Here is an 18361-nt window from a genome sequence, read left to right as displayed (position 1 = left end):
GTAATGTGAAGTGTGGATTGAGGGGGCGATCGGCGCCGTTTGCCACTGTATTATGAGCGCTAGGCATGTGATGGCTCTGGGGTTCATGAGATTACAGGCGCAAAAGACACTTTACAGCTTTTGTAAATGTGGGTAGCGTTATTCCTTCGTTTGACTTATGCCTGCATACATATGTGTCTCAGAGTTAGTATTCATGCAGTTCATGGAAATGAATGATAATGCTAACATAACTGATTTTATTTACTCATTTAGTCAAATGTTATTGGCATAATGTTGCGTGATTTTTAGTGTTATTTTTGTGAAATGTAATTTAAACTCTTCAAGATTGACATCAATGTTAAGCAGCTGTTAATTGTTAATGCATTTTTGGTGACCTGTCCTGCAACATCAGAACTGTTTGGACATACGAAGTCCTTCAGTAGTGTTTGCATGATTTACAAACTGCTGATCATCTAACACATATATTCAGTATTAGCCTATAACACTAGTCTGGTTGCATTATAAAATTCTACTGGTATGCTGCCAAGGAGTAGATTTATATGCCTTTGATATGTAATATGCACAATCCTAATGTTCAATGAATCCAAAAAAAATCCAAAACTTGTTCTTCTTTCTTTGTACTGTACATTTTGTGTGTTTGTGTTGCCAGCCGCTTGTTTTGAGCCGATGTGGATGGAGATTCAACTGTATGATCATTTTGGAGGATTTAATTTGTGGTGCTGCGGAAGTGTATTAGGCTATATGGGAGATGTTTCCGATATTGAGCCTACCCTCACTGATGTAAACGTGGTGCACAAAAGATTAGAAACACTGCAAACAACTACAAAGTTCTGGGGAAACTTATGCTAGCATGTCACAACTGAATGGGATTGTCAGACTCACGGCCGAGTGCTGCTGATTATGATTTTATAAACATGCACTTGGTGTTACATAGCAGATGGATCCCAGAAGAAGAGCCTATTTTGACTAAGAGGACTGTAAAAATGCTCACATTCAAGTCAAGTCGTTAGTGGTCGGGAAGATTAGCTTGTCCACATTCTGTCCAATGTGTATCCATCTCATAATGGCATTTCTGAGAACACATTTACTGCATATTACTGCAAATGTTTGTGAGCTGGATTGATATATAATTTATTCTGCCAAGGAGGGTATTTTTTTGGTTCCAGGACAAAAACCAAGTGATGAAATCCAATGAACTCTCTGTAGACCTCCGTGATAAAATAGTGGTGAGGCATAGATCAGGGAGAGGGTATAAAACCATTTCTAAAGCTTTGAGTGCTCCGTGGAGAACAGTCGCCTCAGTAATTTTGAAATGGAAGAAGTTTGGCGCCACCAGGACTCTTCCTGGAGTTGGCCGTCCGGACAAACTGGGTAACCAGGCAAGAAGGGCCATGGTCAGGGAGGTGGCCAACAACCCCACAGTCACTCTGACAGAGCTTCAGAAGTCCTCTGCAGAGATGGAAGAACCTGCCAGAAAGACAAGCATCTCAGCAGCACTCAGCCATTTAACTTTTAAAGTACTCTGAGAGCATCAGGAAAAAGATTCTCTAGTCTGATGAGAGAGAAATTGAACTCTTTGGTCAGAACTCCAAACACTGCTCATCACCTGGCTAATACCTTCATGCTATGGGGGTGTGTCTCAGCAGCAGGGACAGAGAGACTGGTCAGAACCGAGGGAAGGATGAATGCAGCCAAATACAGAGAGGTCCTTGAAGAAAACCTGCTCCAGAGTGCATGTGATCCGAGACTGAGGCGACGGTTCACCTTTCAGCACGACAGTGAAGCGTACAGCCAGTAAAACACTGGAGTGGCTTTGGGAGAAAGTCTCTGACTGTTCTCGAGTGGCTCAACCAAAGCCCTGACTGAAACCCCATAGATCATCTGTGAAGAGACCTGAGGATGGTAGTTCACAGTTGCTTCCCATCCAATCTGACGGAGCCTGAAAGGATCTGCCAGGAAGAATGGGATAAACTGCCCCAAATCCAGGTGTGCAAAGCTTGAAAGTACTTACCCAAGAAGAATCAAAGCTGTAGTTGATGCTGAAGGGGCTTCTATAAAGCACTGAAGTAAGGGTCTGAATTCTTTTTTAAATGACTTGAGTTTTTGATTTTTAATAAACTTGCAAACATGTTTTAACTTTGTCATTATGGGTTACTGAGCGTAGACTGATGGTCAACAATGGCAATTTTATCCATTTAAAATGAAATCTACAACCAGTTAAATTGTGCAAAAAGTGAAGGGGGTCTGAATACTTTCTGAAGCCACTGTACATTATTTTAGTGCATTTTTTTTTTAAATTAAAATGTTCTATTTATTTATTTAACTGAATAATCTCCGGCTATGTGTCCGGTGCCAGTCGTATTTCGCGCCAACGCACGCCCTGCACCGCGATTGCTGTTTCTATCCATTTTTTTTTTTCTTTTTCTAAGTGCGCTGTCTCCTCCGGTGCTGCAGGGGGAGCTGCTCGCTTCGGCGTCACCGCGCTGTCCTTCAATCAGTGACGTGGATTTACATTGAGGCAGTCACAGCTGCCGAAAAAAACACAGAGTCGCTAACGTGCCGCAGCCTTCCCACTAACTTTCTTCATTTTTTTTTTTTTTTTTTTTTTAATTCAGAAGCTGGACCACCCGTTTTCCTTCCCTTCGTTCATCAGGGGGCCTGGGCGCAGTTTTTGTCTACAGCTTTCACAACAGGTGAGCAGGGGCATGTTAAACGTCAGCGTCGCAGGGTTTTCCCTGGTGTTAAAGTTGGCTCAGAATTCAACCCCCCTTGTTCGGTATTTATCCGAGGTGTGTTTTTTTTAATTTATTTATTTTTATCACAGGCTCCAGAATGAGTAAAAACAGCAAAGTGTTGAACCTGAAGGATAAAATCAGCGGCAATGAAGTGGACCTGAGCCTGTGTAACCTCACTGAGGTACCAGTCAGAGAGCTGGTGAGTTACCCACCGTGTCTGTGTGTGTGTCTGTGTGTGTGCGGAGGAAAATGTTGCTAAATTGCACGTAAACAGCATTAAATGAGTGTACTGTAACTTTAAACTCATGGCTCGCCCCGCTGGGGTTTCGGATGTCAGCATGTTTCTCGGTTAAAACGCTTATTAAATATAAGACACAATTCCGGTGTATTTCCCATTTATGCTAGTTTATGTTCCGACTCCACTACACGTATCTGACAGCTTTAGTTACTAGTTACTTTGATTTTACATTCACATCGTATGATCATCTTATGTAATCAGATGCACTATCATAGATTAAAGGCCTTGCATACATACCAACACAGGTGCTTTCAGTTATTGTGGCTGATTAGACTCAGGTTGGAGATGTGCAGGTAACCTGTGCTGAAACAAAACTATCAGAGGAGCTCACGAAGCCTTGAACAATCTCTGTTTGATCTCGTTTTGCAAGATATTAACCTGTTTGCCCAGAATATTATCTTGTGCACATAAGATTAAAAAAAAGAAAAAAGGAAAACCTTTGAGGACCTTTAGGGGCTCCATGATTTAACACCATTCTGCAAAATCACTGCTTTTACTTAAAGTACATTTTGCCAGTAATACCTAAATACTTTTACTCAAGTAGAATTTTGAATGCAGGACTTTTATTTGTAACAGAGTAGTTTTACATTGTGGTGTTGCTACTTCTACTTAAGTAAAGGATCTAAGTACATCTTCCACCACTGCAATTACAGCATATATTAAACTGACTCATGCTATAATTTATCCCAACAGGCCTTATTCCCCAAAGCAACTGTTGTGGACCTGTCTTGCAACAACATCACCTCCCTTCCCGTGAGTATGAACACAATCACACTGTACTAAAACACTATTTTTTTTTTTTAATTCAGAAGCTGGACCACCCGTTTTCCTTCCCTTCGTTCATCAGGGGGCCTGGGCGCAGTTTTTGTCTACAGCTTTCACAACAGGTGAGCAGGGGCATGTGAAACGTCAGCGTCGCAGGGTTTTCCCTGGTGTTAAAGTTGGCTCAGAATTCAACCCCCCTTGTTCGGTATTTATCCGAGGTGTGTTTTTATTTTTTATTTATTTTTATCACAGGCTCCAGAATGAGTAAAAACAGCAAAGTGTTGAACCTGAAGGATAAAATCAGCGGCAATGAAGTGGACCTGAGCCTGTGTAACCTCACTGAGGTACCAGTCAGAGAGCTGGTGAGTTACCCACCGTGTCTGTGTCTGTGTCTGTGTCTGTTTGTGCGGAGGAAAATGTTGCTAAATTGCACGTAAACAGCATTAAATGAGTGTACTGTAACTTTAAACTCATGGCTCGCCCCGCTGGGGTTTCGGATGTCAGCATGTTTCTCGGTTAAAACGCTTATTAAATATAAGACACAATTCCGGTGTATTTCCCATTTATGCTAGTTTATGTTCCGACTCCACTACACGTATCTGACAGCTTTAGTTACTAGTTACTTTGATTTTACATTCACAACGTATGATCATCTTATGTAATCAGACGCACTATCATAGATTAAAGGCCTTGCCTGCATACCAACACAGGTGCTTTCAGTTATTGTGGCTGATTAGACTCAGGTTGGAGATGTGCAGGTAACCTGTGCTGAAACAAGACTATCAGAGGAGCTCACGAAGCCTTGAACAATCTCTGTTTGATCTCGTTTTGCAAGATATTAACCTGTTTGCCCAGAATATTATCTTGTGCACATAAGATTTAAAAAAAAAGAAAAAAGGAAAACCTTTGAGGACCTTTAGGGGCTCCATGATTTAACACCATTCTGCAAAATCATTGCTTTTACTTAAAGTACATTTTGCCAGTAATACCTAAATACTTTTACTCAAGTAGAATTTTGAATGCAGGACTTTTATTTGTAACAGAGTAGTTTTACATTGTGGTGTTGCTACTTGTACTTAAGTAAAGGATCTAAGTACTTCTTCCACCACTGCAATACAGCATATATTAAACTGACTCATGCTATAATTTATCCCGACAGGCCTTATTCCCCAAAGCAACTGTTGTGGACCTGTCTTGCAACAACATCACCTCCCTTCCCGTGAGTATGAACACAATCACACTGTACTAAAACACTTTTTTTTTTTTTTACCCCTTTTAAATGTTCGGTTCCCAACCTTTTGGCTAATGACCCCTTAAAATGAAGCAATCTGTACTTGTGATCTGTCATTACACGTTATGGCCCTGGGGGCGGATATTGAGTTGTGAGTTGTTCAATCGCAGTGATATCTTTGTTTGTTTTAGCTTTTGAGGATCTTTCGAGGCCTGAAGAGTTTCCGGACAAAAAGTCAATTAGTGTCAGTTGATTAATGTGCTAATTCATGGTGTCATTTGTAATTAAGGGGTTTATTTAAATGCCTAAATCTGAATCAGTCTGACAATTAAAGGTATGAAACTACTGATTCTTGTTTTATGGCAAAACCTCGGACATTACCTTGTAAAATGAAAGATAAGCAATTTTGGGGTAGAGGCTGTTGTCTCTGAATTTTTCATCATATATGAAATCAAGGAGTTAAAAATGTTTTTAGGTATTCTGAAAAACGTGTTTTACCTTCCCATCAGTAACACCCTTAACTAATTGGAGATAGTTTGGCTTTAAAGATTAATGTGAATTTAAGTCTCTCACCTTCTGTGTTACTTCAGCAAAGTCTGGGAACTACTGCCTCTACTAATAATAGATTTTCCAATATTGTCTCTCTGGTGAACAGAGAATATTAAGACTGATGTTTGTTTTCTCTTTGGCTGGGTTTCTTTCTTGCAGCCAGAGTTCTGCAACCTGACCCACCTTGTGAAGGTGGATCTGAGTAAAAACCAGCTTACCTGTCTGCCGGACGACCTGGGGAACCTGGCCAACCTCCAACATCTGGATCTGTACGACAACAAGCTGACTGTGCTGCCTGTCAGCTTCTCTCAGCTCAGGGTGGGTGCCAGGCACAAGCAGTGTTTGTACTGATCCTAGTAGCATAAAGCTGCATCATCCGTGTGTGTAAAATCGAGACTGATGCTGTCCAGCTCCTATTAGGTGTCTTATACTTCAGTTAGACAATGAAGCTGTTCTGATATAGTCCTTGTAGCACAAACTCTGCTGCAGTGAGAAACTGTTAGTCGTAAAGTTCCCAGGACTAACACATGTTGTTCAGTGGCAAAGCTTCTGTTTTATTAGAGGTCACCCACCTTGCTGTTCTTCACCGGTTTACCTGTTCTGAAAAAGATTTAATTGGAAACCACAGGGCTTTGTAAAAACTTTTATTTTGTGCTCTGTTTGTACTGAAAACGTTAAAACAGCAGGAAGGTAGCAAGGGTATGTAAAACTATTTCTTTAATGGTAAATAGTTGGTGATACACTTGGATATTTTAGTCCTCTGCACTTGTGCAAGTTGTAAGGAGCCGATTTCAATGCAGCCTAAAATGTTGTCAGACGTCAAATCCTTACTCACGCGATGTGTGAGGTGGCTTCTCTGGCTTTGTTTTGATGTCTGACGCCATTTATTTAACGCCGCTTGTGTGTTTTATAATCTAGAGTCTGAAGTGGTTGGATCTGAAGGATAACCCGCTGGAACCCGGCCTGGCCAAGGCAGCAGGAGACTGTCTGGATGAGAAGCAGTGCAAACAGTGTGCCTCCAAGGTGACAGAGGAACAGATCAGTCAACCAGTTCAAACCTAGTATTTAAATGCAAGTATCCAAAACTAAAGGTCTGTTTTTTGTTTGTTTTTTGTCAGGTTCTGCAGCACATGAGAGCCATTCAGGACGAAGTCGATCGTGCACGAGAGAAGCGCCTTTTGAGGGAAAAAGGTGGGTATCGGGAATTCTTAATATTTGAGCTAGGAAACAGTTTAAGGGCGAGTTGAGGGAGCTTACCAGTTGCTTTCTGATCAATAGATTTGGATATCGAACCTCAACACTTTTTTGGTACAGACCAAAATGTTTCATTAGCTCAAACTATCGAAGACGGTCAACTCAATGTCTGGTCAGATTCCGAGTCTTGTTTATGAACTCTTTAGAGAGAGGGGGAAAAAAAAAAAAAATCCTTTTTATGAGCAAATGTGACAGTGATCTGTCTGACGGCATTTTTCCTTGTCCCTCCATCAGAGCTGGAGAAGAAGAGGGAGGCGAAGCAGAGGGAGCGGGATGCCCGAGAGAAGGAGGCTCGTAAAAGGGAGAAGGCGGAGGAGAAGGAGAAGAGGAGGAGAGAGTATAACGCTCAGATGGCGGCCTTAGCTTCACAGGAACAACAGAAGAAGAAGAGCGAGGAGAAGAAGAAAAAGAACGGACAGGCAGCAGGTAGGAATGAAGGTCTGAAGGATGGATCGCTTAAAGGGATAGTTTGTGTTTTGAAGATGTTGGCCTTGTTCCACTTCCACTGACAGACAAGTCAGTCCATGACAGGCTTTTTGATACATTTTAATGAATGTTACTAGCATATTATGTAACGTCCCCTGGCCTGGAACCAAACTGTAGACGTTGCAGTTATGTGGTATGCGTGTTTGGCCACCAGATGCCCCGGCTTCACAAAGAGTTGTCATCCAAACTGACTTGTGGTTAAAAACTGCACCAGTCCAGATTTTTTTCTCTGCTGATACAGTGCTTCAGCTCAGAGTAACTGCCAGTACAGTGTACTGATCCGATGCCACTGCTCTATTTTTCCGTAATTTAAAATCTGAGATAGCATCAGAACAGACCAGACCAGATCCATTGTCTGCTGCTCAGCTAGGTCCACGTCGTGTTTGATTGATTAATGATGTTATTTGGAATTGTTGTTACACACGGCTGGGAAGTTGTGACAGAAATGTGATAAATCTCAATAAATTCATACACTTAGTAAATAATTCTAGGCCATATTGTCCCTACTAGTTTTCATTGATGTCTTTCACACTTTGAGAGTTTGTGTCTGGTATTTTAGGAGTCGTTCTAATGTCACCCGCACTTGTTTCACCTCATCAGATAAAAAGGTGGTTGTGGAATCTGCACCTCAACCTCGACGTTCTCTCATTGGCCTGTTGTTCAAGCTCCTCCTCCTTCTGCTGCTGGGATTAGCCGGAGTCGCCGCTGCCTGCCAGCTGACCGACCTGCAGAAGGAAGCTGTGTGTGTGCCAGTCAACGTCGCCGTGGACGACAGCCTATCCTGGGCCAGAGAGCAGGAGGGTGTGGTCAGACAACTGGTGCATAATCTGTCATCCGCTGCAAAGGAGTTTCTTGAATCCACACAAACATCTAAGAACTAAATGCTCACCTGCCTCCATCAAAACTCAGAGCTGCAGGTTTTCCACTCACCTGTGAATCCTGGGATTTTTTTTTTTTTTTTTTTTTTTTTTAACGTATGCTGAAATCATAATTCTCATTAAGAAGGGCAACCCTGCATCCCCTCACCCTGTTTGTGGTGCCGGGAGGTGAAGAGTCTATACAGATAGACAAAGGGGGACGGACAGATGTGCTAAAATCATCCTAAATTCCTATGGAATTGTTCTCGCTCTTGTATCCTCTTTGTATTACAGCCTGTTTTTAAAGAAGAAAAAAAAGTAATGGTCTTAAATGTCTCCCTGCCCACCATGTTTTGCACTTCGACCATGCCTCAGGGGTTGGTTTGTTTTTGCAGTGCATGACAGGAAGTGCGGGTTGTACTTAAAGAGATGTAAAGTGAACTGTCAGGTGGCCCTGTCTGTGCTGCACCGGAGTGTCGGGTCTCTGACTGTTAACTGCCAGTCAGAGTGGTGCATCAGCCAATCAGTGTCAGATGTGGCAGTCTGAGCATGTGCAGTGAAGGCTGTGTGAATGTAGAGCTCACTTGTGTTTTCCCTCCACCGTCTTTATGATCTTGCATCAGCTAAAGCAGCTAAATCTCACACCTAATACAAACCGTCTGCCGTGCAAACTAGAGCCCAACTAATATACAAGAGGATTTTATCTTATTGCGGATATATCGGGCGTACATGTCTGTTGATAACTAAAAACAAACTGCAGCATATAAATGCCAAAGATGTGTATGAGGTAATTTAGTCATTACAGTTTTTCTACCAGAGAGCAAAATATCCTGCTTAGGTAAGTACTGTATCTTGGTCAGAAATCTTGAATAACCAAATTTGAGGGATATTTATAGAAAATGTTTGTTTTGTTAGGGCTGCAACAAAGGAGAAAATCCTCAAACTGGAGAAGAGACAACCAGAGAGAGATTGATTTTTTTTTTTTTTTTCACTGTTTTTTGCATGAAGAATTACTGTAATTATCTGTATTGGCCCTTAAAATCTGGTATCAGCCAGGATCTAAAATGTAATGTGAACCTTCCCAATGCACAAAAAAACGACCATATCAAAGATTTTGAATGCGCTAGCCCTTTTGCTAGAATAGCATTTTCCAAGTCATGCTTCAGATTTTTGAATGTATTTTTCCTCCTTCCCTACTGTCACTGGTCTCCATTCATATCCACACAGTCTGAAAGGTATTAGCAGACTCTTGAAACTTCCTGGAGTTTGTTTAATCCATCAGCCTGAACATATTAAGCTTTCAATAATTTGTCAAATCTGCATTTAAAATTTCTAAAAAAAACCCAATAATGGAACTTTGACCAAAATCACTGGAGACGTCATGATCACTCTGAGGTACTGACTGATTAATATTTCAAACAAAATAGAAAAGGTGGCTGCATAGGAGGTCGGAAAAATACAGAAACGCAGCAGCGACAAATTAAAAAAAAAAAAAAAAAATTTTCAGCTGTAAAATACTGAATTTGTGTTTTGTTAAGGGCCTATCACTTGTCAAAATGTTGGTATGGTACACTAAGAGTGCAGTGACCACAGTATTTAACTTCACATCATCTGGTGAACAAGGACCAAGTGTTGACATTAAAGTAGAGGTCCAAAGTTTGAAATGCCTTCCTTCCTTTTTATCTGTCATGTAAACTATATAAATAAAAGGCGACGGGCAGATTACTTTCCTTTTATCTTTCAGTTTTAACTGGTGGTTTTTGAAATGAAACATTTGCTGCCTTTGCTGCACTGGCTCTTGTACAGCTTTGTCCATGCTCAAACATTCTCAGCGTCATTAAATGGCTATGCACTGCAAGAAATATTTGAACGTTGTGTTGTGTTTTTGTAGCAGAAGAATAATGGTGGTGAATAGTGAACACACACCGCCAGCTGGAAAATTTTCTCGGCTAGAGTTGGGACTCGGAATCCAAAGTGAATGAATTGACAACTATATAAATGTGTCCAAAGGATTTTTTTATTTAACAAAATAAGCCAAACTTAAGGGCGTTTAATTTTGTGTGAATAAAAACAGCTATACAAGAACTTTTCCTAAATAAAATATAGCCTAAAATTAGCAAAACTATTATTTAAAATCGTTTTTGCTTCTGTAGTTATTGCTAAAGAATAAGTAAATATGACTAAGAATCTGAACAGCCATTCGACATCAACTTTGACTTGACACTTTTCGATAGTCTGCTGGAGACACATTTCGGTCAGCGTCGATAAGTCAGTTAATCTTAGGGTTAAGTCCAAACTGCGGTTATTAATGAGCTGATTTATTCTTCCACACCAATTTAAAAGTTATAGTTCCCTAAACTCTCCTTAGTGGAGCTGAAGATGCTGCAGTATTTGACAAAAACATTTTCATATCACAAGATAAATTTAATTCCGTGCTCATGCTGCTTTATGAAACCATGAGGACGGCAGCTGAGGAATAATTCAAAATTTCCAGCGTCATTTGAGGACAGAAACATACTGACTTAAAGCGGCTTTTCTGGAGCTTCTGATCATATCACATGATCTTGGTCAGCAGATAAATTTTGCCCGGTTGTCATGGAATTGGAGATGCTCAAATTTCTTTTCTTTTTTTTTCCTGAGCACTTCAAGGATTTCTTTTTCCAACCGTGTTGGCCTAAAAGCTAAGGTCATGTGTTATGATCAAAAGCTCCAGAACATCTACTAAATGGACCTTGTTTTGAGATTCTCAACTGCTGTTTCCACGATCAAAAATGAACTTTGATCCTCTCTAACGACTTGTAATCCGGTGATGCGGCTTAAATGTGAAGTTGGTAAAATGTACTTTTTCTGTTTCTATGCAAAGATGAACTGACATGGATACAGGATTAATTTAAACAGGGAATGAGGAAATTCCTACAACTCCACCACAAAAACACAGATGCCAAGACATTGCAAAAAATTTGCGTTAGGGATAATATCACTTTCCTCTACACATGATCTACACATTAAACCTCCATGGTAAATTCTGCAAGCATGAATGGGAATGAGCTCATGTGACGGCTGAAATATGTGACCTTATGAGCGACAGAGCAGCCCGTGAAAGCCAGTGACCACAGTCATCATTAGCCGGATCAATCTAACTAATTTATATCCAGCTAGAAAATAACATTGATAATGAAATTACTTATTTTGCTTTTCACAAAAGTGGAAGTCTAACAAGACTTAAGAGTCCACAGCCATGCTAGCAGCTCTGTGAGGCTGTACTTTGAGCTAAATGCTAACATCAGCATGCTAACATGGTGTTCACAATCTTCCCCATGTTAGTTTAGCATGTTAGCATGCTAACATTCTCTTATTCCCACAAAGTACGACTGAGGCTGAAGGGGAAAGTCATTGGTTTTGCAGGTAATTGGTCATAAACAATAGTATTGGACAAATTATAATGTTGACCCGATGGTGTCGCTAGAATAAAAACAGACATGAACATTTTGATCAACTCCTAATTCTCTCATCTCAATTTAGACAAAAGAGTTTTACTGACTAGATCAAACTGAAATTGTCAAAGTGGGATGCTGGAAATTAATAAATTGAGTTGATGTCTCCATAACATGATTGGAATAGCTGGAAATAACACACTGAGGTTTGAGTGGCTCCAACCAATAGAATGATAGGCCCTCATTTCACATTTGGGGTCATGCGGTGCGATATGAGAGGGGTTAGGTCAACAAAGCTCTGGCAGTTGACATTTAATCTCAACCACCAGCCTTCCGGTTTTGATCGAGAGAAAATTAGGAGAAATGCAGAAGACGAATATGAGACAAACATGTTCGCTATGATGAAAAGGAATGTGTTTCACTCTGATTACGACAGAAAATGGAAATGCTCTTTCCTACGTGATTTTTTTTTCCTTTTCTTTTCTTTTTTGTTTTTTTAAATTCAGGGTGAATTCCTGCACTTACATCTAAAAGACAACATTTTTAAACCCTTGGTAGTACCCCTGTTTTTTGTGCAAGAGCCCTAAAATTACATACAGAATTAGTCTAAGTAATACTGAGCCAAATTTATTTATTTTTCTCGATTTTACAGTTCTGTTTTACACGCACTGCTGCTACAAAACAAGCACTTGTTGTCGCAGCGATACTGAGATCTTAAAATGGTTTACACAGACAGAATAATGAGGCTTTGTGCTTTACAATCGTATACAGTTTGTGAAGTTTGTGTGAGGACTCAATTGGATGCCAACCCACATAAAATTAACCACTTCCACGAGAAAAACCACCAGACGTTCCTATCCTTCAGCTTTCATATCTCTCTTTCTCTCGCTCTCAGCGTCAGAGACCAACACAAAAGCTTCAAAGAAAAGCAGTTAGTCTGGATCTAAAAAAAACAAAAAACAAAATCAGTGACCTCTTAAAAACTGGCCTTTTTCAATGCATATTAGTCACGGAGGAAACAGCCAATTTAATGGGACTTTGTGGGCTCTTAGCGTGGTAGTGTGCAAGAGTGAGTGGAGAAAAAGCTTTTCTTCTTTTTGTGGTTTTCTACTTTAATGGAATACTTTGACATTTTGGAAAATGTGCTTGCAGGTATTTGCTTTCCTGCTGTGGAAACGGGGAAACAGCTAACCTGGCTCTTCTAGCAGGTAAGAAAATCCACCTACCAGCACTTTCTAAAACTAAAAGTACCTAATTAACATGTTCTTTGTTCTCGTTTGTTTAATGTGTGCAGAAACTGGAGTTTAACAAACAAGAAACAAAGTGTTTGTTCGTGAAATTTAGAGGTGCTGGTAAGGATTTTGTTACCATTGGACACAGCCAGGCTAGCTGTTTCCCTCTGCTTCCAGTCTTTCTGCTAAGCTAAGCTAACTAGCTGCCGGCTGTGGCTGGATATTTACTGTACAGACACGAGACCGGTATCAATCTTCTCATCTAATTCTCTGCCAGAAAGTAAATAAGCGAATTTCCCAAAATGTCAAGCTATTTCTCTTAAGTGTCAGAAGGGAAAGATGCATTCAGATACTTCAGAATTCAGGAAAAGCTGAAAAAATAACTGCATGATGAGTAGATGCTCTACTTTCAGGAGTAAAAAGTCATTATACAGGATAAAAGTATTGACTGTAAAGAAGAGCAGAGTTTCAGTGTTGGGTAAAAAGCTCATACCTCTTGTTTGGGAGCTTGTTGTGTTTTCACATCACCTTTTTTCAGAAAAAAAAGGTAGGAGGGAAGAAAATAAAGAAAGAAAGGTAGTAAAAGCTCATTTCTTAAAAATTAAGCATCTTGGAGATAGATGATGAATGGAAAATCTTGATCTGTAATTTACACTAAATAGCCAAAAGTATGTGGACAGGGGCTGTTTTTATGATCATTTGGTTTCGATAAAGGGTCAATAGCGTATGTGGTGGCAACAGTCTGAGGAGACCCTCTCCTGTTTCAACATGACATGCACAAAGTCAGGAAATTAGTTTCTCAGTTTGGTGTGGAAGAACTTGAATGGTCTGAAGACCTGACCTCAACCTGACCCAACACCTCTGTGACTAACTGGAACACCGACTATGAGCCAGACCTCATCACCCAACACCAGTGACCGACCTCACCAATGCTCTCGAGGCCGAATGAGGGCAAATCCCTGCAGCCAGTTTCCAAAATCTGGCAAAAAGTCTTCCCAGAAGCCGTGAGCCTGGTTTGTCAGCAGATCAAGAGACATGGTTTTGGAATTACATGTGTAATAATAATCACATGCGGGTGTCCGCATACTTTGGCCATATAGTGCAACTAGTAACTCCAGCTGTCAGGTAGCTGTAGTGGAGTAATAAGTACAATATCTCCCTGAAATGTAGTGGAAGGAAAGGCGTGCGCGTGGAGCACAGCCTAAACCACACAGCAGTTTTCAGCTTGGTCTCCCCGGCTTTTTTCACCTGTGCGAAACGATCTGCTTCACAGCCGGAAGTCTTTAGGATGTGAGAGTGCAGCACAATGCCTCACTGGGAAACCAGTTCCCGTCTGCTGCCGCAGGTCTGTGTGTAGTCCCTTTGCTTCATGAAGGTCGTGTCGTCGAGCAATCTCGTCCGAACAGACTCATCCACCGTCATCTCGAGGGTCACCTCTTTGAACACTTTACACACCGACACCTGCGGCAAAAAAAACACAGTAGTGATGGTTACATCCACTGACGAATCTTTCATATTTTCAGGCTTCTCGCAACATGAGAACACGTTATCTTATTACCTCCTGGAAGTGGAGTTTCTTGAACATGCCGATGCTGACCTCGTTGTCCAGCCCGATCTTTGCTTGAAACCTTTTGACCCCGAGTTTGCTGACGCCTGGTGGAAGACGTGACACTGATCACCACCATTCACAAACTCAGTGTAATGCAGCCGGAGTTTACTCCACGGCGGTGGCTGCAGACTGAAGTGATTTAAAGCCAAAGCCACTATATGCAGGATTTTCATGGGATGATGGCACCTTTCAGATTATTCCAAAGAAGTTTTTGTTTGATGATGAAAGTTGGTGCAGTTCATGTGTTGTTTTCTGCCATTTCTCCCTGCCACAGTGTCATGTCTTACACAAACACTGTTCGATTGTCAGATTTCTGATTTCGGTAGCAAGAGATTTATCCGTCCCATCATTTTCAGTTGGCACAAGAGCTGCAGTACTGATTGTTAGGAGCAGTTACCTTTCCCTGACAATCAAATAAATACGGCAAATTAAGCATTGTTATTTCTGTAGCTCAGCTTACAACAAGCTGTACATCTGTATCAATCTGATCCCCTGTTGTAGCCACTGATGTGGCAATTTTTCTTGATCTAGCACAGGTTGGTTTTCTAAGGAAAACAGCTAACGATGAACACAACACTAGACCGGCTTCAATTTCGGAAAAATTGGAAATTGGGAAGCAATTCGAGATGCCTGGAGCCAGGCACAGGGGGTGCCGAAGTAAAAAATTTTCAAAGTCTACACAGTGGCTTTAAACTTCTGTCTCCCTGCTGAAAGTAACACACTTTTGGGTAATTTGCGCCCGTCACCGAGCGTTAAGAAATCTTCTGTATAAGGACTGTATAAGCTGCTCACCATAGCTCATCATCATGCATGTCACCTCCTTCCCGATGCCCCTCCCTCTGTAACTGGGCTCTGTTAAAAACAAGAAACTTTAAAGGTATCAGGGGGATTTTGTGTCAAAATAGAAAGATACTGTTTGTGGGGAAATAGTTAACATGAAAAAACAAAAAACAAAAGACATGATGATTTTAGATGTTTGGTAAGCCTTTGCTTTTGAAACACATTGGGCCTCACCTGCTATCATGATCTCCAACTCAGCCAAGGAGGGGTCTGTGGGGTCCGTCAGGAAGATGTTCACATCTCCCACCATGCACTGCTCCTCCTCTAGACTGGAGTCCGCCCACCGCTGCTTGTCCAAGATGATGAATGTGCACTCTCGCAAAATAAAATAAATTAAATAAAAATGCTTCCTTTGAAGTAAACGTTGAAAGATTCTGCTCGTGCATGACCTTGGGATGTGTGATCTCTTATTTTCACATCATATCCAATGATTACCAGTTATTTATTAACACTTTAAGGTAACAAATCTGAAGGATGATGGTACGAATATCTAAAAAAAAAAAAAGAGTCTATTTTGGAAGCTGTTAAAGATTAACCGTTATCATGATGCTTCTTTAGAGCGTTTACAAGGGCTGTAAGTGTTTATTTTTTTGTGTGCACATAGCAGGCAGATGAGCCCTTACTGTCATTATCTTCCCTCCAGCTCCTCTGCATGTCGTACTCCTGTTCCAGGGTCAGCGGCTCTGAGGCGGTCAGCTGCTGCAGCTCAGGAGACTTCATCCACTCATGATACCTGACAAGTCAAAACAGGTGGATAAGGGACAGGGACCCCAGGTTGTTTTTGATTTTCTTTTCCCGTTTTATACCTACTTTATTTATATGTTGTCTATTGTATGTTTTATGATGACCATGATGAAGGCCACAAGCCGAAACGCGTTGGCTCCACTACAAGTGTTGCTGGAGTTCTAACCTCTTAGTATGAAAACCCGGTGAAGCGTGTGACAATACAAAAAGTTACAGCGCCGTAAAATCTCAGCACAGTGCAGATCTGCAGCAGAGCTAAAACGCTGCGGCTCCAGGTTGCAGTATTTCTGCCAACTCGCCCGCCCTCACTGCAGTGCATTTCCAACGGGTAAGTGCCAGTGGTGGAAAGTAACTAAGTATATTTACTCAAGTAATTAAGTACAATTTTGAGGTACTTGTACTTCACTTGAGTGTTTCCTTTTTCTCCTGCTTTATACTTCCACTCCACTACAATCAACAGACAATTATTGTATTTTTTACTCCACTACAATTATTTGATAACTTTGGTTACTTTTTCGATTCAGATTAATAATAGAAAAATTATAATCTACAAATAAATGATGATGTATTATTAAAGGTTAAGAATAAACTTTACTGAGGGGGAAATTCACAATCTTCCCAGAAGTATATAAAGTAATTAATTAGCCTCACCTTTACCAGCTGCAACATTAAAGTGACGTACGCATTAATGCATCAATTACCATAATTCAATACTAAAATGTACATTATAGAGAAACGGGCCACTCTGCATGAGTACTTTGACCTTACTTTCCATCATTTTGGTGCCGCTGGTTACCGTTACCACGGTAACCCTGGCCCAGCAGGCGTCACCCACTGTCACCATGGAAACATAGCTCTTCGTTCTGAGTTAGCCGGGCAGGTTGGGTGGCAACTTTTTGAGCTACAAATCCGCGTAGTCTTATTTTATTCGGTTTTAATCCCACTTTATCATTTCCTTTATCGTATACCACTGGAATTGGTTCTTTCTTCTTTTTTTAAAATCTTATCTTTTCTTGTGATTTTGTTTTTAATGTGCTGCCCCTTGTGAAGCCCGTCGTAACTTGAGTTGTGAAAATTAAGACTGGCTCAAAACTACATGCCAGTCTGAAGTATATTTTTAAAACCTGACCCAAGTCTACGTCCAACACTGCTGAGGGTAGACTTCACTTAGATTAAAACTCCAAAGATTGTTTAAAAAAAAAAAAAAAAAAGGAATGTTCCTGACACAATATTTAGGACTCAAATCAAAAGAAAAACCATCAGGCGTTTTTAAGCATCGAAGGTAAAATAATAAAGGCACATTTTTTTTAAACCTGTGCAGGATCATTCAAAGCCTCCGATAACGAGAAGACATAAGCAGAGGAAGAAATGAGAGAAGAATAAAAGACAGAAACTGAATGAATGAATGAGGAAAGAGAACAACTGTTGGTGGTACCTGGGCACGTGGTCTGCGTTGTACGGAACCAACACGACTCTGTGTCCCTCCAGTAGAGTGTTCTCATTTACCTTCATGGTGCCAAACCGAAAATATAAACCACCAAAATGACTGATAAGCACTTTAACGCAGAATCACGTCGACGTCCATGATGCCAGCTCGATCTCTCTCTACACTTCCTCATTCCCACTCGCCGGCACAAACTGCAGCTGCACTCACCGACATAGCGACGGAAGTCGCCACCTGCTGGACATAGTGTGGCTGCAGATATAAACACTAACAAAGAACAAAATTCAAATATGTTTTAAAAGAAAGGTGCATTCCCAGTTTCTTATTTAATGCTTCCTGCTTTTACAAAGCTGTTTTAAACACATTTTTACTGATGCTTAGTTCACACACAGATAGCACTGTTAACACCATTTATTTGTTGCTCACTTTAGCAATTATAAACCCAAAGGATGTGTTTTAAAGGTATCTGCTGACACCACTGACAACCGGTAAGTAAAAGCAGTGGTACCAAGAAGAACTTTTTAAAAAAGGGGGAAAAAAGAAGAGCCTAGATTATCCCACCCTGTCCCGATATTCCACCTAAAATATGAGCTTTTCTCATATTTGTATATCTGATGGTTGTTTGCTTTAAAGAAACATATCAAATATTCCCTATATTAAGATGTCCAGCCATGTTTTCATGGTTAGGATAGTAGCTTTCCTCCAAAATGTGAGTATTATTTATTCGTCTATTGCTAAGCATGATAAGGGAATCAGAAAGACAGATCTTCTGAGCTGCAGGTTCAACAAATGTTTGGATGAGATTCGTAAAGTGTCGGATTCTAGGTTAGAGTTAATGACTGTGGAAATAATATCGTATGTGTTTGACCAAAAGAGCTAAACA

At 40.7% G+C, this 18361-nt stretch overlaps 2 protein-coding genes across 2 annotated transcripts; one reads left to right on the top strand and one right to left on the bottom strand.

Annotated features, from left to right (window-relative positions):
• The first annotated feature begins 3831 nt into the window (after positions 1-3831).
• Positions 3832-9192, top strand: lrrc59 (leucine rich repeat containing 59). Its single transcript, XM_040135806.1, has 8 exons — positions 3832-3920; positions 4051-4160; positions 4958-5017; positions 5738-5896; positions 6497-6601; positions 6697-6769; positions 7067-7258; positions 7919-9192. Exons 2-8 carry the CDS (start codon positions 4059-4061, stop codon positions 8197-8199), a joined length of 972 nt encoding a protein of 323 aa, XP_039991740.1. The 5' UTR covers positions 3832-3920; positions 4051-4058; the 3' UTR covers positions 8200-9192.
• Positions 9193-13056: 3864 nt separating this feature from the next.
• On the bottom strand, positions 13057-17687 carry nat9 (N-acetyltransferase 9 (GCN5-related, putative)). Its single transcript, XM_040135310.1, has 6 exons — positions 17470-17687; positions 15914-16023; positions 15465-15605; positions 15243-15302; positions 14400-14494; positions 13057-14302 (listed from the first exon to the last, which is right to left on the bottom strand). The coding sequence occupies exons 1-6, from the start codon at positions 17544-17546 to the stop codon at positions 14153-14155; spliced, it is 633 nt and encodes a 210-aa protein (XP_039991244.1). The 5' UTR covers positions 17547-17687; the 3' UTR covers positions 13057-14152.
• Positions 17688-18361: the final 674 nt, after the last annotated feature.

This window comes from Xiphias gladius, chromosome 9 (assembly GCF_016859285.1).
Source record: "Xiphias gladius isolate SHS-SW01 ecotype Sanya breed wild chromosome 9, ASM1685928v1, whole genome shotgun sequence".
In the NCBI taxonomy this organism is placed as follows: Eukaryota; Metazoa; Chordata; class Actinopteri; order Istiophoriformes; family Xiphiidae; genus Xiphias; species Xiphias gladius.
The sequence above is the reverse complement of the archived record's forward strand: the minus strand, read 5'-3'. Positions and strand labels throughout refer to the sequence as shown.